A 21,154-nucleotide genomic window follows, 5' to 3' on the forward strand; every position below is an offset into this window, starting at 1 on the left:
TACGTAACCATCGCTACATAGAGACTTAAAGCTTTTCTAAAATAAAGTAGCAGCCTAACATCTTCAGCTATGTTATCCTGAGGAAAGAACACCTCTACTCTACCCCACCCAAATAATACCTAGGTTAGCTGCTAAGTCACTCCTGGCCGGAGGGAATAGCAGGGCTGAGAGGACCAAACTAGAAAAATGGCCCCTCAAGCCTCTCCCAGCAGCTGAGTGTCTGCATGTGAGTATTTTAAGGGTGGGAGTGAGCTGTGGAGAATACAGAAAGAAAAAAGGAGGAGGGAGAGTGATGAAAGGACTAAAAATGAAGACAAAGAAGATAGAAGAGCTGATTAAATAAAGCCTTGAGACAGATATGCTTCTTTTGGTAATGGGAAGAAAGGGAAAAGGAGAAGAGGGAATAAGAATCTGGTCACATCTCTGAGAAAGCAGTCACCAGAAAACAGCAGCTTCTCTGGTGACTTCAAAAACCTGGACCTTAGAGCATATAAAGTATCTGGTCAAAAATATTTATTCTCTTCTTCAAAGACTAGAAACTCCTTCAGTTGGCAGGGAACTTGGAGCCCATCTAATTTAACAGCTTCATTTCAGAGATGAGTCGAGTGAGGATCAGAAAGGCTAAGAGATTTGGTTGAGGTTGTGCAGCTACTTGGTGGCCAAGTCCAGACTAGAATCCTGATCTTCTTCACCATAATCCAAGGCTCTCTGCATTATGTCAATTGCTTTTCTACCCAGCTCCAGTACCTAAGAGAGACTAGTAAACTTTACAAGAAGAGCAGTACAATGGAAATTTTTAACTTTACAGAAAACTAATAAAATATGTATGAGCAAACATGTAAAAAAGAGTAAAATATTGATGCTGGGCTGAAACGGTAGAAAGAAGATCAGCATAACTAGAGGCTACCTAAATAAAGGAAAAGTTGTGTATATAGTGAGACTTCTGAAAGACTTCCATTTTAAGATTTATTTACTATAGAATTTTTTTAAAGATTTTATTTATTTATTCATGATAGTCACAGAGAGAGACAGAGAGAGAGAGAGAGAGAGAGAGAGGCAGAGACATAGGCAGAGGGAGAAGCAGGCTCCATGCAGGGAGCTCAACGTGGGATTCGATCCCAGGTCTCCAGGATCGTGCCCTGGGCCAAAGGCAGGCGCTAAACTGCTGCACCACCCAGGGATCCCTATTTGCTATAGAATTTTTAAGTAAGAGTTTTATTAGCATATAATTCACATATCATAAAATTCACCCCCTTTAAAGTGTACAATACAGTGGTTCATAGAGTTGCACAGCCATGATCACCACTATCTATCTAGTTTTAGAACATGTTCATCCCCAAAAATAAATCCTATACCCATTAGCAATAACTCCTCATTCTCCCTTCCCCCAAACTCTGGCAAGTACTAATCTACTGTCTGTGTCTATGGATCTACTTATTCTGGTCTCCATCTCATATAATGGAATCATACAACATGTGGTCTTTAGTGACTTACTCCTTCCACTTATAATGACTACTATAGAATTTTAATGTCTTATCATTAGTTGTTTTTATTGCTATGACCTCAATTACCATTGGACAAAAATGCACTTTCACTTGTACAGGTTAATAAAAATGTCCACTCATCTAAATGAATCCCCATCAGTCACAAATCTCTCTCATCTCTGAATTCCTTTATAACATTATCTATTGCTCCTTTTGGCCTTTATCTAATTTTCAACCTCATATTACAATCATTTGCATTCCCCAGAGTACTATCAGCTCCTTTCATTAATATATTCAATATTTACTGAGTGCCAACTACATGTCAAGCACTACACTAGCTTTTTCTTGAGGAAACATTATCTTTGTATCCCTCAAAATACCTACCAGCTAATTTATATTATTGTTATCTAGATCAGAGATGTCACTAGGTACTTCTCCAGATTCTTAATAAAACGCTTTACTAAAACCACAACTTTAAGCAAATCCTAGACGACAGTTACAAAACTAACATTTCCTTATATGCCCTGTATTTGTTTACCAATTTAGCAAACTATTCACCATCTTCACTTTTCACTGCATTCTACTGCTAAGAGGCAAATTCCACCCAAGGGTGAATGAATAGAAATTCTAAGTTAGTGAGTGTAAAGTGATTTTACATTAATTAATGATTAATAAATTGTGAAATTTCAAGACACTTTGCTCTACCTTGGCTGCACGTTATCCTCAATCGACAGAGACAAGTTTTCCATCTCTTCAGCATTTAAGCCGAGCTCATTGCCATAGTTCTGCTGGAGCAGCTGCCAAAATTCCTGTCTGGTCAAGCTCTAAAATGACAGAAAAATTACACTGAGTATCGGAAAATACAGGATTGAATAACACAGTGATTCAAAACATGAATTTTGAAGTCAAAATGACCTGTTGTACAGATTCTAAAGTGGAACTTCGGTAGTTATTTGACCTTTCTAGATGTCAGTTCTCTATATCTATAAAAAAAAAAAACGGGTTAACAAAACTTATCTGACAGGGTTGACAGTGGGAGTAGACAAAATGCTGATTTTAAAGTGCATAACATAATAACTACTGTAAATGGGAAGTAAGATATTTAAAATGGCCTTTTCATAGAATAGTTTGTTCATGCTATCTGGCAGTCACTAATCTGCAATTTAAATTCTACAATTCAACCAGTCTACCGTGACCACTGCATCAGTAGTCAGAGTTCTAATCATCAATTCAGAACCATCCTCTTACTTCATAATGTATCTGAATATTTTGGCCATTTTAAAAACTTTATATATCAGTAAACTGTAAGTTATATTTTCATAAAGTATAAAAGGCAGCAGGCTAAAATTCGAGTATTTTCTTTGATTTATTTTTAACAAATCCAGCATGTTCTTTCTTTGTAGGTATCATAACAACTGATACAAAAGACTCATGCATCACATAACAAAACAAAAACAATAATAGTATGATAACCAATGGTCTGATTTTTAGAAACATTTAAGGTGGTTAATACACGAGTAAGCAAGGTAGAGGGAGACAGCATAACACCTGAGGCAACTGTTGGCAAGATTCTTTATCTCTCTCATTCATTCAACAACTATTTATTTAGAACCTACCAAACACGTATCACTGCACTAGAGATGGAAGATAAAAATGATGTACTAGTTAAACTCCCTGCTCTCAAACAACTTATAATATAGTTGAAGAAACATGAGAGATTTTAAGTTAAATATGATAGGCCATAATATTAAGTACTAAAGTACCGATAGAATCACAGACTTTAAAAGTCTAAAAGCAAGAAATATTACTGTGGATTAGGGTGATCAGATAAGGCTTCACACTGGAGAGGGTTTTCAGCAGAGCTGAAGGAAGGACATGAATGGGGAAAGTGGAGAAATGATATTTTGGGAGAGGGAAACCAACATACAAATACAGAATAAATAAAGAACATAGGTAATACTTGCTTTTTAAAAAATATTTATTTATTTTTATTTTAGAGAGAAAAACACACGCACATCCTTGCGTGGATGGGAGAGGGGCAGAGAGAGAGAAAGAAAGAAAATCCTCAAGTGGACTCCCCACTGAGTGTGAAGCTCAACTTGGGGCTCTATCCTGAGGACCCTGGATATCATGATGTGAGCCAAAATCAAGAGTCAGTCACTTAACTGACTGAGCCACTCAGGTGCCCCAGGTAATACTTGTTCAGAAGTCAGTTAGTTTTTCTATTTAACTGGAGTAAAAAACTTCAGTCAGAAAATAACAGGGATAAAAGATAGGGAGATTTAATGGACCCAAAGCATACATATGCCTTAAATCCCTCCCTGATACTCCCCTTGATGAATGCCACTTCTTTTTTCTTTCTCCTTGTTTCTTCTCCCTATTTAGTGGCTATGGTATCTTTGTTTGTTACATTACCCTAGATGACCTTCATTATATTTCATGGAAACTCAAAGAGATTAAGAATAAAACTTCTGCATTACTTTCGAATTTGCCATAGCCAGACTACTAGAATTCCTCAAGAGTAGTTGATGAAAATTCAGATATTATTATCAATACTTCAAAAAATCAAAAATATCCAAACAGTTACCTACAATAAAGTTATTCAAGCTAACTAAAATGTCAAGGCTCTTTGGATCTGAATTACATTAGCCTTGAGTAGTTATTTAAGGCTGATAAGACACTCTCATTGGAAATAATATTTGTCTAATAAACAATAATGTTCTAACATTTTATTATTTAGTATACAGCATTTGTTTGATGACAAAGTCTTTTGAAGTCTAGCATCCATAAAAGAAAAATAAAAAGGGTCACTAGCGGTAGTGAAAGTTAAGGAACCACTGTCCTTGATCCTAAAGATATCCCCCACACATTTCTTTTCTGACTCCCACTCCAGAAAAGCATTTGTGATTAGCAATTAGTTCATATTCAATAATTCAATTTTTCAAAGACATTATCTTTTAAATACCTTCAGTTCATAAATGGATGGTTAACTTTATAAAGAGAAACAAGAAATATTTCAATATACTTGTGGAAGATTGACCTTTTATAAAAACTTCTCTGGAATAATAAATATCAAACTATTCCAAAAATGCACTAAGGAAGTAGATAAACTAATGATAAATATTCAGACTGCTTCCTAAGAGTGACAGACATGAAACTTAGACGTAAAATATTAACAAAAACACAATCATACTTGACTACATAAATAAATGTTTAAAATCTATTATCAAATACTATCAAGAAATTAACAGTAAATAGGGTAATATATTTTATCTATTAGTTTATACATATATGACCTTTTATATATAAAGTATATATTTATATATACAAATATGAATATATAAAAGTATATATAAAGTATGTATATATGTAAATTAATGGAAAACAAAATAGAACTCATTTAGTTCACCATCTTTTTTTAAATTCGCCATTTTATAGATCTGCTCATTTGTTAAAAACAATTTTTTCTACAAAGTTGATCAGAAGTGACAAATACTGTGGTTATTTATAGTCATGCTGAATATTTAAACATTAAAACATATACCCAGACTGATATTCATAATTCTCTGAATAATAATTCTCTAAATAGGTCGTTCTATAAAACAACCTAAATTTTAAACAAAGGCTGACCACCTACCTGCAAACAATGGAGACTCTCCCCAGTTCAGCCTGCAGAGAGTACTTGAACAAAATAAAGATGAACCGAGCAGCAATCAGATAAGACTCAAAAGTCAGAAGATCAATTTCTGGCCCAGAAAGCTTTGTATTCTAAGTGTTTTGCAAAGTCTGTATCTGCAGTAGAGTTCCAAATATTTCATGACAACTATGTGAAATTACTGCTTCAATCTTCTCTTTTTGTTATGAGTGTTATGAGAGGCTTTTCCTTATGAAAGACCAGTTCTAGAGTTTAGAGCACATTTGTCACTTCCTGGTCGGTAGTATCAGCACTCTTTCCAAGGTTGCAGGTCAGAATGCACAAGTGGTAGTTAAACCTCACTCTACAGGTTCCTAAGCCACTCCTACTAGAAGAGGATAGGTAAACAGGGTTTTATTTAAAGGGACAGTTCTCAGTTTCTCAATAGAAACCATAAAATGCCAATGAAAATATCTTGCTTGTGCTCACTTACGTAAGATGACTACTGCAATATTATTTCAATCTCATTTTAGAGATTAAATATATTAAGGGCTAATTTTTTTTCTGCATGCTAACATTCTCTATTCAACTCTGGCAATGTCATCATTACTTCTTCATATGCCATTTCTTCAGTATTGATGTAGCAGCTCCATCAGACTTGTGCATTAATCCTTTACAACTATCACAGATTGTTATTTCTTGAGTATTATAAATTGGAATGGCAGGATATAGCAGGAAGAGCAAGCTATTCAGTCAGATTGAGCCATTGCAATAAGAACCCGGCACATAATTCATCACTGAAAAGTTTACATCTTCATTACTCAATAGTTCTTTCCTTTAAAAATATGTTTTACTTTCTGCAGAATAATTTCCTGGCAGGGACCTGGTCTGTAATAAACACTACAGAGAGTTTCATCTACCAATTACAATTGATTTCCCTAAAGAAAAATTTTCTAAATGAAAAATAAAGCTTGCCCCAATTTCTACCTAGTTTTTCCATTTAATTTAGTAAGGTGTATAGACAACATCAAATGCTACTCAATGAACTGCAAAGATATCTTTTTGGGGGGATGCTAAAACCTAATCATCTTATGCAATAGCAGAATGAGGGACCAGAGCAACACTGGAGAATACCCCTCCCTCAAACTGAAGAAGGCACATATGGGGGCTAGAGTCACTGTCTAAAAATTAGTGCTTTTGACATATTATGGTAGTTCTCACAGGCTGAAACTATAGATAGAGATCCTTGTCTACTATGGTAACCAAATTGTTATGAGAAAAATACAAATTAGCTATACTGGAAATGATTTTACATACTTCTGCTAAATATAAAAATCCCTATAGTAAACGATGAGTATATAGCAAATTTAGTACTAAATTTAAGGGGGGATGTAGAACCCAAGAGTGAGCCCCAAGAAAGCCTGGCATGCAAAAGGCTAACTAGAAGAGGAGTGTACAACAAAAACAGAATGAGGGAAATACCAGAAAGCTAAGAGGGAAGTCCAGAAAGAATGATGTCATGGAAATCAAGAGAAGAAGGTGCTTCAAAACAGAGGGAGTGTATAGTAGAGTGGAATGTTGCTGACAGATCAAGTACAAGGAACACAGAGATGGCAAGTACAAGTGTCCCAAGGAGTGAAGCAGCCTGGCAAAGCAGCTCACCACGACTAGCACTGGTGGTGGGGAAAGGAGCAGAAGGCGTCAGTGGGGAAGGGGAAGCAGCCAGAGCATCAGGAGCCTCATGTGCCCTGCGGAAGAACATGGAGTTTACACTGCTAAAATATAAAAAGCTACCTACTAGTTTCACGCAGAAAAGTAAAAAGTCCAAAACTGTATTTTTGAAAGATACACCTTTAAAACTATTATCACTTTGGTAACAGATTACAGTGTTAAAAACGGATCATTCGGAGATTATTGTAGTGGTTCAAGCTAGTTAGTGAAAAACATGACATGGTTGGAAAAGAAGAGGTGAGGCGCAAGGATAGTCCAGGTTTCTGGCTTCCTTCCAGGTAGAAGGAGGTACACTTCACTGACCAAAGGAAAATAGGTGGAGGAGTTCTACTAATCAAAAAGATAAAAAAGAGGGAACAATATAAGAATACAAACACTTCTCCATCACCAGGCTATTATATAGAAAATGTGACTAAAATAGTGATTTTACATTTATTTTTTCCAGGTAGGTCTGAATGTTGCACTACTGGAAAACTTCTAGATTTCCAAGGCATTCCAAAAGAAGTGAGATCACTGGGGAGAGGCACAAGAAAGAATAAGGGGATTTGATAAGGGTGAGGAGTCTGCAGGAGAAGGCTGGATAACACTCTGTCAAAATGTTTCAGAATTGACATTAACTTCGTAAAGTGACCCCTTTTCTGAGAATGGGTCAGCATGCCAGCGCCCTGGAGCTGCACTCAGAGTGGCTGACTGTAACAAGCCGCACTCACAGACCGCATACATATATTCACTCAGTGGTAAACAGGCTAATGCACAATAGGGGGACAGTCCTTTCTAATTGCCAGAAAACTTTCCTTCTGCCACACTGGGTGCCTCAACATCTATCTTGGCAGTCAGGTATTAGTAATCAGAAATTTGCATGATAAGCATGGAATCAGAGCAAAGGTGGACAGTTTTCAAGGTCCAACTGTGATGTTGGTGTGGCCTGATGATTCATCTCTGTGACTATTTTTCTGTCCTAAGTCCTAAGTTCTTGGCCTAAGTCCAGCCAAGTCCCTTTCAGACTGATGTATTCTTTCTTTATATATACTAACACAATCAATCAACTGTTTTATTTTTTATGTTTTTTTACATATTTGTATATATATATATATATATATTTTTATTGGAGTTCGATTTCAATTTGCCAACATATAGTATAACACCCAGTGCTCATCCCATCAAGTGCCCTCCTCAGTGCCCGTCAAACCAACTATTTTAAACCCATTTTTTTCCCCAATGCACCTGAGCAACAGGACACCCTTTTGTCATTCTCCTATTAGCAATTCCCAAAACAGAAGCTGAAATGACAGGTATCATAATTTGGAGAGGAAGGGTCGGTATACATCTGAAGAGCTCCTCTCATCACTACATCCCTAATTCTGACACATGCCCCTCCTTCTGCCCTTAAGGAGTAAATTTGAAAGCTATTCTTTTTAAGCCTTAGAATTTAAAATGGTGCAGACTTTTGCTCTCAAGAGGCCTTTGATTTAAATAACCACTCTCTAAGCATCCTCAGGGCACCTCAGGGGGCTTAGTTGGTTACTGCTCCACTCTTGATTTTGACTCAGGTCTTGATCTCAGGGTCATGAGATTGACCCCAGGATGGGCTCTACTCATAGCATGGAGCGTGCTTAGGATTCTTTCTCTCACCCTCTCCCTCTGCCCCTCTCCCCACTCTCACACACACTCTCTCTCTCTCTAGAAAAAATAACAATAATTACTCTTAAATTTGCATGGAGAGCTAGCTTCATAGCAGCCCCCATGTACTGGCAACAGTGACCATTATTATCTGAGAAAAAAATAGTCAAAAAGAACATTTTGATTCTATGCACATCCTGTCTGTATTGTATCAATAATCCTAAATCCAATAATATGATAGTATCACTGGGAAATGAAAGGATTAAGATTTGAGCCTTAAACAAAAAAACTTCTAAGTTTTAAGCCTTGTTAAAAGGAATCATATATAATCCTGTTTTCTTAACAATTCAAGTATACAGAAAATAACATTCCTTTGGCAACTGAGGAATCTTTAGTGTTTCAAGATAATCATTTGTTCTTAACTCAAGAAATTGAGTTAAATGAACAACTTAGGGCATACCTTGAATGATGTTTCTGTAACTAAATGCCTGTGTTTTCTCCCCATCATTTTGCATTTTCCTTGAGCAGAGAATTGAAAAAGTGTTGTTACTTAAATGTAATAATTATCTGGAGTCTAAATCACTGAGGTTTTACTAAATTGAGTCAAAAAGTATTTATTGAGCATCAGATATTTATAATATAACCCTATAACTTATTGTCCATTTTTGAGAATAAAGGGCACTATTGACAGAGTGCCAGATGATAGTGGGTAAATAAAGATGTATGGCAAACCAGCTATACAATAAACACTGCACTTGTCACTGGACATAAAACAATGAGCAAGACAGACGTGGTCCTTATCTTCAAGATGTTTATAGTCAAGCAAGGAGAACAAAGAATTATAAGTGTAATGAATATTACAGAGGAAAAGTGCAAGATGTTATATAGAAAGGTGAAGGAATGGACCTGATTAGTTTTATTAATAAGCATCACTTCAAACTAGAGGTGGCAAAAGAAACAGGCACAAAGACTGTGTTTGAAGATCTATTGTAGGGGAGAAAGGCAGAACATTTAAGAACAAGGAAGATGTATTGAGATGAAGCTGGAGTGGTGGCCCGGGGCCAGATCATGGGGTCTCTATAAAAAATTTTAGATTTTTATTCCAAGGGAAATGGGTATTAAGTAGGAAGCTAATATTAGCAGTTATACATTTAAAAAAAAGATAAATGTGGCTGTAGTATTATTCACTTTCTGTGAAATATAGCAAATATTTTAGGCTTTGTGGACCATTCGGTCTCTGTTGCAACTACTCAACTCTGCTGCTGCAGTGTGAAAGCAGCCAGCCATATAATACATAAACAAATCAGCATGGCTATGTTTCAGTAAAATTTTATTCATGGAGAGTGAAATTTGAATTTATCATGAAATATTATTCCTTTTTTGATTTTTTAAAAAATGGTTTAAAAATGTAAAGCCAGGGGCCCTTGGTGGCTCAGTTGATTAAGTGTCCAACTCTTAATTTCAGCTCAGGTCATGATCTCAGGGGTGCAAGATCAAGCCCCACATCAGGCTCCACACTTAGTGCTTAAGATTCTCTCTCTCCCTCTCCCTCTGTCCCTCACACCCCTAAAAAATAATAATAATTAATAAAAATATTAAAAAATGTAAAGCCATTCCTACTTGGCCGACCATACAGAAACAGGTGGCAAGATTGTTTGGCTCTGATATAGAGCATGGAAGGAGTAAGAACTTTAAACAAAATAGCTGAGAGTGGGGAAGGGCCTAGAGTCTTATCTTAAACCATGGTCGTATAGCTATTTACAAAAGACATAATCAATGAATTGTTTGTATCAAAGAATGTAGCTGCCACTGTCTTTTTGCCCCACAAATCCCAGACACCCCATGTACTGTCTAAAAAGAGAATACTAAGCTCAAAGGTTGTGAACTAAGCTGAAGCTATAAATTACTGCACAAATAACCACAGTGACAGTTTAAACACATGTCTAAACATTGAGGATTTATGTTAAACTAAGTAAAATATCTGAAATAAACTGTTCTTTCTGAAGCAGTGCATCAGAGGAACCTTATGAATGAAAAATATATATACTTTTATTTTAAAAAAAGATTTTATTTATTCATTTGAGAGAGAGAGCATGAGCTGGAGGGTGGGGGGTGGCAGAGAGGGAGACTGAGAAGCAGACTCCCTGCTCAGCAGGACCCTGGGACCATGACCTGAGCCAAAGGCAGATGCTTAACTAACTGAGCCACCCAGGTACCCTGAAAAAAAATGTACTTTTAAAAGCATTCTTTCTCAAAGGCACCATATTTGTCTCCAGTTTTTTCCCTCTTTTTGTGGATTTATTTTATTGGAGAAATCAATAAAATACACACAAAACATACATACACACGATTTTAAAATCATTTTGTTGCATTTACCTAAATCTTTTTTCTAGATTAATGTGCTTTGTTTTTAAGACCGTCTCATGTAAGAAATAAGCTAAGCCATATTTACTCTTACTCTCAGATTCTGAATTACAAGTAATCATAAATATAATATTCTGAATTTAGACTCTCAAAATATTTTGAATATATATGACATGGTATTCAAAGGAATTGTGTGTTTTATAGAACTTTATAGTTATGCTGCATATTTTATGTTTTTTGCTTTTCTTTTTTTAATAGTATTATAAAAGATCAAGAAATCACTTTTTAAAACTAGAGCCACTTGGGTGGCTCAGTTGATTAAGCATCTGCCTTGGGCTCTGGTCATGACCCTGAGGTCCTGAGATCAAGCTCCACATCAGGCTCCCTCACTGAGAGCTTCTCCTCTCCCTCTGCCCCTTCCCCTGTCCATGCTCTCTCTCTCTCTCTCTCTCTCTCTCTCTCTCTCTCTCAAATAAATAAATAAAATCTTAAAAAAAAAAAAAGCGAGAAGGCAACTGAAGACTGTAAAACTGCAGACAATACTAAAACTGCACCAAGCACCTAGCATTGTGCCTGACACCTAACACTTCATAAGCAGGAATTGCTATTATTGTTACAGATATTAGTATGTTTGGGGGAAAAAATGTTCAAAGGTCACTAGGAGAATACAGGAAGGGTAGTTTTGTTTTTGGTTTCTAGTTCCTTTTCTGGGTGAATTCTACAATGTTTAAAATTGAGTTAGGGCAGTTTTAAAACAGATCTCACCTCCAACTTTCATTATGTTCTGTGTAGTACTAACATACAATATGCTTAAACATTGATTTTATTTTGGCAAACAGCAAAAATGGTTACCATTCTGTTTATTAAAATGAGAGTATGGGGGAGGGTGCCTGGGTGGCTTAGTCGGCTAAGCATCTGCCTTTGGCTCAGGTCATGATCCTAGAGTTCCGGGATTAAGTCCCAAGTTGGGCTCCCTGCTCAATGGGGAGTCTGCTTCTCCCTCTGCTCCCCCCGCCGCCCATGCTCTCTCTCTCTCTCTCTCTCCCTCCCCTTCTCTCTCAAATAACTAATATTTAAAAATAAATAAATAAAACAAAATGAGAGTATGGTGTCCACTTGAGATAAAGAGTTGCATGTTCAATGTGAAAGATAACCAAATATATCAAAGATTTGAAACAGATAACTATGGTAAAGATGGTGATACTCCTCTTGTACACACCAAGAACACAGGTGACATCACGACCTTTTCAAAGAGGGTTAGATTTTATTCTCAGCAAGTAAATGCTTTGGTAGCCTCAGAAGTACCTTGGAATTACCTTTCTTTCTTCCACTTCAAAGAGCTTTTAATTTTTTTTTCATTAAAGTTCAGATTTCAGTTTCTTCCTTGACTCATCTGTAAACCTGAACTTTATCACTTCCCTGGAGTTACTTGTTTTCATAAGGATATATCCCAACTTTCTCACCTGTGATGAACTAAGTGGGATTTGGGAAGGACACACAGATCAGATGCATACCCAAATGCAGCAGCAGCCTTTAAATCCTTGTTAGAATGAGCGAATGCACCTGGAGGATTTCCAGAGCACTGAAAATACTTGGCATTGGAGGGTAGCATTAGCCAGGTCCCTAGGGCAACAGTAAGAGCAGCCCACTGTAACTGTAACAATGCATCGGAACATGGCAGGCCTAACATAGGAAAAGAGACCTCCGCCAGCACAAACTGGAAAGGGCAACACAGGGCTCTAGGGCAGCAAGACTTCGTGAGGCCACTCCATACTCCTGCAGGTGGCTGCCAAGGCCACCAGACCTAGCACCCCATGGCCCACCATCCTGAAGCATCGCCCAGGCCGGGAGCATGGGGCTCCAAGGAGCCAGGGTGGCCAATTACCAAAAAGACTCATGAAAGTAGGACAAACTTGGACATGGTACTTCTCTGCCAGCCTGTCTCTTCCCTTAAGGAGGGAGGAGGGACTGGGCTTGAGGGATGGGACTCCCCCACCCCACCTCCTCCTCCATCTGGGGACATCCAAGCCATTTCTCCATTTCCCCAACACTCCAGGAAAGTGAAAGCATCCCAGTGGGACACTGTTCAGAAGTCCTTGACCAGAGCAGCTGCCACAAAGTTTGAAAACCATTCAACTCTAAGAGCCATGGAGGCACAATTTATCCACTCCAGTGAGAGGCTTAGCTAGAGAGTGGGGAGAAGAGGTAAAGTTCTGGCCTGCGGTGTTTAAATTCCAGCAACAAAGGAGCCTTTCTTTTTTCTTTTTTTTTTAAATTTATTTATTTAATCATGAGAGAGAGAGACACACACACACAGAGAAAGAAAGAGGCAGAGACACAGGCAGAGGGAGAAGCAGGCTCCATGCAGGGAGCCGGACGTGGGACTCAATCCCGGGTCTCCAGCACCAGGCTCTGGGCTGAACGCAGTACTAAACTGCTGAGCCACCCGGGCTGCCCTCTTTTTTCTTTTAAAGATTTTATTTATTCATTCATGAGAGACACAGAGAGCGAGGCAGACACAGAGGCAGAGGGAGAAGCAGGCTCCATGCAGGGAGCCCGAAGTGGGACTCCATCTGGGAACTCCAGGATCACGCCCTGGGCCCAAGGCAGCCCCTCAACGGCTGAGCCACCCAGGTGTCCCTAAAGGAGCCTTTCTCATTGGCTGAAAATCTCCATTCCACCCCCACCAAGCCATTTTTTTAAAATGACAGATTTATTGGACTAGAATTCACATACCATAAAATTTACTTTAAGTGTACAATTCAGAAGTTTTTAGCATATCCTGAGCTGTATAACTATCACCACAACTTTTAGAATATTCCATCCACCCAAAAGATACCCAAATCCATTAGCAGTCACTTTTCATTCCTTCCTCTTCCTGGAAACAAATTGACTCTCTACTTCCATGAATTTGCCCATTCTGGACATTTCATAAAAGCAGAATCATTCAATAAATCTTCTTTGGGGCCTGACTTTTCTTCACAAAGCATAATGCTTCAAGGTTCATCTATGTTGTAACGTGTATCAGTACTTCACTCATTTTATTGATGAATAATGCTCCATTGTGTGAATACAATATACATTGTGCTCATTCATCATTGATGAACATTTAGGATGTTTCCACTTTTTGGCTTTCTGAATAAGAATATTCAAGCGCAAGTTTCTATGGTGAAGATACACTTTTCATTCTCCTGTGTAAAAGCCTAGGAGTGGAATTGCTGGGTCATGCAATAACTCTGTTTAACATTTTGAGCAACTGCCAAACTGTTCTTCAAAGTTTTCAAAATTTTACAACCTCACCCCATGAGAAATCCATTTCTCCATATCCTCAGCATTTGTTAATGTCTTTTATTTCAGCCATCCCACTGGGTGTGAAGTGGTATCTTGTTGTGGTTTTATATTTCCCTAATGGCTAATGGCATTGCACATCTTTGCATGCACTTATTGACCACTTGTATATCTTCTTTGGAGAAATGACTATTCAAATCCTTTGCCCATTTTTCTTAATGGATTGTCTTTTTCTTGTTGAGTTGTAAGAGTTTTTTTATATGTTCTGAATACAAATACCTGATCAGATATACAACTTGCAAATATTTTCTCCCAGTCCATGAGCTATCTTCACTTTCTTGATGGATACTTTCAAGCATAAAAGTTTTTTTAATTTTGATGAAGTCCAATTTATCTATTTTTTTTCTTTTGTCACTTGAGCTTTCGTGTCATATCTAAGAAACCACTGTCTAAAATCCAAAAGTTATGAAGATTTATGGCTACAGTTTCTCCTGAGAGTTTTATACTTTAAGATATAAAGTATAAAGATATAAAGACACCTAGGTCTATGATTCATTTTTAAATAATTTTTGTATATGGTCTGAAGCAGGAATCAAAATTCATTCTTTTGTATGTGTCAATTCAATGTATGTGTCTCAATACTATTTGGTGAAAAGACTTCTTTCCCTGTGGAACTGTTTTTGGCATCCTTGTCAAAAATCAATTTAGGGCTGATAAGTGTAAGATTTTATTTTTGGACTCTCAATTCTATCCCATTAGTGTATATGTCTACACTTATACCAGCTGCCTTGATTATTGCAGCTTTGTAAACATCAAAACAAAAAGTGCAAGTCCTTCAATGTTATGGACTGCATTACATTCCCTTAAAATTGATACGTGAAGCCCTAAACCCCCAGTGTGACTATATTTGGAGATAGGGGCCTTAAGGAGAAAATTAACGTTAATGAGTTTGCTAGGGACTGAATTATGTCCTCTCAAAATTCATATGTTGAAACCCTAATTCCCAACGTAATGGTATTTGGAAGTGGGGCCTTTGGGAGATAATTAGGTTTAGATGAGGCAAAGGAGGGTGGGACTCTCATGATGGAATTAGTGCACTTATAAGAAGATAACAGAGAGTTTGCTTGCTCTGGCTCTGGCTCTCTCCTTCCTTCCCAAGCTGTGTCAGAACCCAATGAGAAGGCCAGGAAGTGTTCTCACCAGAACCCAACCAAAGCTGACATCCCAATCTCAGACTTCCTGCCTCTAGAACTATGAGGAAATAAATTTCTGTAGTTTAAGCCGCTGGGTCTACAGCATTTTGTTATTGCAGCCTGAGCTAAGACAGAAGTTGTGAGGGTGGAGCCCTACCTTAATAGGACTGGTATTTATATAAGAAATACCAGGAGTAAAAAAAAAAAAAAAAAAAGAAATACCAGGAGTGTGCATGAACAGAGGGAAAAGCCATGTGAGGACACAGTGAGCAAGCTGCAAGAAAACAAGAGGGGTCTCACCAAAAATTCACCCTGCCTAGTCCAAGATCTGGGACTCTAAGCATCCAGAAGTGTAAGAAAATAAATTTACATTGTTTAAACCACCCAGTCTGTAGTATTTTGTTATGGCAGCCATAACAGACTAATTAATCCAATTTTGTTCTTCTTTTTCAAGACTGTTTTGACTATTCTGGGTACCTTGCATTTCCATATGAATTTTAGGATCTGCTTTTTAATTTCTTTTAAAAAAAATGCCAGTTGGGATTTTGATAGGGATGCATTGCACTGAATCTGCAGATCAATTTGGGAAGTATCACCATCCTAACAATATCAAGTCCTCTGATCCATGAGCATGAGATTTTTTTTCACTTGTCTTCTTTAATTTCTTTTAACAATATTTAATAGCTTTCAGTGTTCATCTTAAAGTTCTTTTATTAAATTTATTCCAAGTATTTTATTCTTCTTGATGTTATTATAAGTGAACTAATTTTTTTATTTTTGCATTGTTCATTGTGAGTGCATAAAGTATAACTGATTGCTGTATTTTGATCATATATTCTGCAACTTGCTGAACTTATTAGTTCTAATGGGTTTTTACTGACTTCCTTAGAATTTTACATATATAAAAACAAATCATCTGCCAGTGGAGATAGTTTTATTTCTTCAATTTTAATCTGGATGTCTTTTACTTATTTTTCTTCCCTATCTTCCCAGCTAGAACCTTCAACACACTGTTGAATAGAAATGGCAAGAAGGGACATCCTTGTCTTGCTCTCGACCTAAGGTGGGGAAGCATTAGTCTCTTGCCATTAAGTATGTCAGCTGTTTTGTTTTGTTTTTATCATGAGAGGATGTTGGATATTGTCACATGTCTTTTCTGTATTGACTGAGATGATCACATGGTTTTTGTCCCTTATTCTACTAATATAGTATATTACATATACTAATTTTCATATGTTCAATCAACCTTGTATAAATCCTACCTAGTCATGGCATAAAGTCTTCTTTTATATGTTGCTGAATTTGCTTTGCTAAATTGGTTTGGTTTTGTTGAGGATTTTTATGTCTATATTCATAGACAAAATGAACATAGACACAGTGAACATAAATATTGTCCTGTAGGTTTCTTGTGATGTTGTCTGGACTTAGTTATCAAAATAATAGTGGCGTCATAGACTGAATTGCAGTGAAGTATTCTTTCCTCTTCTGTTTTTTGAAATACTCTGTGAAGGACTGATGTTAATTCTACCGTAAACATTTACCAGTATTCACCATCTAGGCCTGAGCTTTCCTTTGTGGGCAGATTTTTTTTATTGCTAATTCAATCTCTTTCCTTGTATAGGTCAATTCAGATTTTTTATTCCTACAGGAGTCCGTTGCAATGGTTTATAACTTTCTAGTCACAAATCTGTCCGTTTCACTTAGGTTAACTAATTTGTTGGCATACAACGTTCATAGTATGAACCGTTTTCATTTTGAAAGGTCAGTAGTAATGTTACCAATTTCATTTCTGAATTCAATAATTTTAATCTTTTTTTTCTTAGTCTAGTTCAATTTTATTGACCTTTTCAAAGAAAGAACTTTGGGTTCTGTTTATTGTCTCTGTTTTTTGTTTTTTGGTTGTTTTGTTTTTTTTTTTTTTTACTATTACATTCATTCTGTTCTAGTATTTAGTATTTCCTTGCTTCTACTTGCTTTATGTTTAGTTTGTTTTCCTTGCTTTAATTTCTTACAGTGGAAAGTTAGGTTATTGATGTGAGGTCATTCTTCTTTTTTTAATATGGGTATGTATAGTTATAAAATCCCCTCTAGGTATTGCTTTAACTGTACCTTATGAGTTTTGATATGTTGTGCTTTTGTTTTCATTTAACTCAAAGTATATTCTAAATTCTCTTGTGATTTTTTCTTTCACTCATTGGTTATTTAGGAATGTTCTGTTTAATATCCATTTTTTATGAATTTCCCAAATTCTGTTATTGATTTCTAATTTCATGACACTGAATTATTTCAATCCTCCTGAATCTATTAAGGTTTCTTTTATGATCTAGCATATGGTCTGTCTGGAGAGTGTTCCATGTGTACATGAGAAGGATGTATATTTTGTTTTGAATGGAGTGCCCCAGAGATGTTTTTTAGTTCTAGTTTATAGTTTTGTTCAAATCTTCTATCTCCTTGTTGATCTCTGTAGTTGTACTATCCATGATTGAAAGTGGAGTACTGAAATCTCCAACTATTCAAATTTTGTTGAATTCTCTATTTCCCCCCTTTAATTGTGCTAGTTTTGTTTAATATATTTTAGGGCTCTGTTATTAGGTGAATATAAGTTTATAATTGTTATGAATTCCAAATGGGTTGGCCCTTTTTATTATTATGAAATATCATAACCTTGTCACTACTAAAGTTTTGTCTTAAAGTCCATTTTGTCTGATACTATTGCAGTCACTTTCGCTGTCTTTTGGTTTCTATCTGTATGGTGTATTTTTTCCCATCTGTTTGTATCATGTTTCATATAAACATGTTTCATATAAACATCATATAGTTAATGGTTTTTTTCATTCTTTCTGCCTACCTCTGCTTTCTGATTGAAGTGCCTAATCTATTTATGCTTAATGATTTAACATAATGTCTGCCATTTTGCTATTTGTTTTCGATGTACCTTATGCCTTTTTGTCCCTCTATTCCCCCATTACTGCCTTCTTATATGTTAAATAGATAGTTCTAGGGTACCATTTTAATGTACTATATACATTGGTGTTTCATTTACCATATATTTAAAGTTATTTTCTTGTGGTTACCCTGTGGATTGCAGTAGTTCCCCCTTATCCACAGGTTCATTTGCCCAGGTTTTAGTTACCCACAGTCAAACACAGTCAAGAAGCAGATTGTCCTCCTTCCAGCATACCATCAGAATGTCAGTAGTAGCCTAAAGATACATCACAATGCCTGTCATTCACCTCACTTCACTTCATCATGCAGTCATTTTATCATATCATCACAAGAAGAAAGATAAGTATACTACAATAAAATATTTAGGGAGAGATATCACATTCACATAAGTCTTATTACAGTATATTGTTATAATTATTCTATTTTATTATTAATTACTTTTATTAATCTCTTTTTGTGCCTCATTTGTAAATTAAATTTTATCATAGGTATGGATGTATGGGAGAAAACACAACATATATATTGGGTTCAGTACTATTTGCAGTTTCAGACATCCACTGTGGGTCTTGAAGGGGAGACTATAAAAATTTTTTTAAAAGATTTTACTTATTATTCATGAGAAACAGAGAGAGAGAGAGAGAGAGAGAGAGAGAGAGAGACAGAAGCAGAGACACAGGCAGAGGGAAAAGCAGGCTCCATGCAGGGAGCCTGACATGGGACTCGATCCCGGGTCTCCAGGATCATGCCTTGGGCTGAAGGCGGCGCTAAACCGCTGAGCCACCCGGGCTGCCCTAAAATTAACATCTTACCCTAACTATGGATTCTGTTTTGCTTCATGTTTCATCTTAGAATTTGAACAGTCTAGTCAAAATGAACTCCAGAAAAATAAAAAGGAGCTTTTCAACTCACACTGTTGAGGTACAGACTGTGAGGTTGCTATTATAAGAAGCACCTGCCTCTGGGATGAACACTTACCTTGTCTAACAATACATTCTGCCACAACCTAAAGATACTGAGGTAACTTCTATCTCTGGCACCAAAAGATGTAAAGAAAAACTGCAAAGAAAAATAATAGGATAATTTTAGTGTCATTAAAAAAAAGCAGGTGTGGGGGGCAGGGCAGAGTGTCTATCATGAAAATCTGTTGGCACTTACTATGGTTAAAGCAACCTCATATATTATTTTTGTTTTACTCTTTGGTACCATAGGAGAAAAACAGGTAATTGGTGCATGAACAAGGTGTCTTTAAAAACTATCTTACAGGATCACCCGCATGGCTCAGTCTGTTAAGCATCAGACTCTGGTTTCAGCTCCAGTCATAATTTCAGGGTCGTGAGATTGAACCCCACATTGGGCTCTGCACTAGCATGGAGTCGGCTTGAGATTCTCTCCTCCTCCCTCTACCTCTTCTCCCACATACTCACGCTCTATCTCTCTCAAATAAAATAAAACTTTTAAAAACTGTATCTTACAGGAAATCTAATTTTCAAGAAGCCTGAAACAGGTATTTATGTAGATATAATTTAACTATTACAATAATCTTAAAAACTTATGAAAAAAATAAATTTTATTAATTCTGAACTTTCCAAAGGATTTGGCGATCATTTGAGCCAAGTACACATATAGAATTTTTTTTAAAATACAAGTAGGGGCACATAGGTAGCTCTATTGGTTAAGTGACCAACTCTTGGTTTTTCAGCTGAGGTCATGATCTCATGGGTCATGAGATGGAGCCTGCCTTGGGCTTCAAGCTCAGCAGGGAGTCTGATTGAAGATTCTCTCCCTCTGCCCCATCCCTCTACTCGCACACACATTCATATACACTCTCTCTCTCAAAATAAATGAATAATCTTTTAAAAAATTCAAGTGGGTTTCAGAGATCAACTTACGGATCTTAATTTCAAATCATATCATCTTTCATAGTCTTCTAAAAAAATCCAGAAATGCTTAATTTCAACTAATTATAGATATAAAACAGCCATGTTAAAACTTAACTTTGCTTTGAATGCTATAGAAAAAAAATAGCATGTTTCAATCTATAATTCTATGTTTGCTTTTAGCCCCATCTCTTCCTCTGCATTTAATTGATTTTGCAAAGTCATGTTTTAAAATAGGCTTTTATGAGAAAATCTGACAAGTGACAGCACTAAATACAGTCTCTCAGTGTATCATCTCTTCCGACCCCATAGTTAGTGACTTTTCATGATTGAGTAGTTATTTTTAGGGATGAGAAAGCTCAGTTATATATTTGATTTGCTAAATAAAATGTCAAAGAAATAATATTTTGGGTATTTACACTTTTTATATAAAGACTTTAAAGTGCTATTTTCCAAATAATAAATTGAAATGTTGCTATGTAATACTCTTCATAAAGCAAAACTTTTCATAACAAGGATATAGCTAGGAGATTTTCCAAATATAATTCCATACGTAATATGTGGTCTAGTGATGACTACTTACTATCCTCTATTTCCTTTTCTTAGACCAAACTGTTTTGGTTTTTTGTATTATTATGTTCTTATAACATTTTGTTCAGATATGTAGATAAGAAAAATCTCCTAGTCCATCCAGTTCCCATTTCTTAAGCTAGACAACTTGCTATCAATTCTATCCATTCTTGTACACATTCTACCACTTAGCTCTATGACTTTGGGTCACTTTCCTTTTCCTTAGTTTCCTCATCTGAGAAAAATAAGAATAATCATAATAACAAATTTTTGTGAGAATTAAGTGGGAAAATATCTGTAAAGAATTTAAAACAGTATTTAGAACAGTATTTGTTTGGCAAATGCTAGTTGTTGTTATTATTAAAATTAAAATGCTTGACCCTGAAATTTCACTACATATGTGAGAAACAGTCACACATGAGGTTAAGAAGGCAGTGTCAGGCTATT

At 36.4% G+C, this 21,154-nt stretch overlaps 1 protein-coding gene across 2 annotated transcripts in view; it reads right to left on the reverse strand.

Annotated features, from left to right (window-relative positions):
• Nucleotides 1-21,154, reverse strand: part of GRAMD1C (GRAM domain containing 1C) — an 87,337-nt gene that overhangs the window by 33,366 nt on the left and 32,817 nt on the right. Inside the window, exons 6-7 of one of the 2 annotated variants that reach the window (XM_041771436.1) lie at nt 19,236-19,316; nt 2,190-2,308 (exon numbers count right to left, since the gene is read on the reverse strand). In XM_041771436.1, the coding sequence (XP_041627370.1) occupies nt 2,190-2,308; nt 19,236-19,316 (200 nt within the window). Of the gene's footprint in view, nt 1-2,189; nt 2,309-5,121; nt 5,446-19,235; nt 19,317-21,154 lie in introns of those variants that run through there. The other variant, XM_041771443.1, reaches the window with a different exon arrangement.

The sequence above is a fragment of the Vulpes lagopus genome, chromosome 1, assembly GCF_018345385.1.
Source record: "Vulpes lagopus strain Blue_001 chromosome 1, ASM1834538v1, whole genome shotgun sequence".
In the NCBI taxonomy this organism is placed as follows: Eukaryota; Metazoa; Chordata; class Mammalia; order Carnivora; family Canidae; genus Vulpes; species Vulpes lagopus.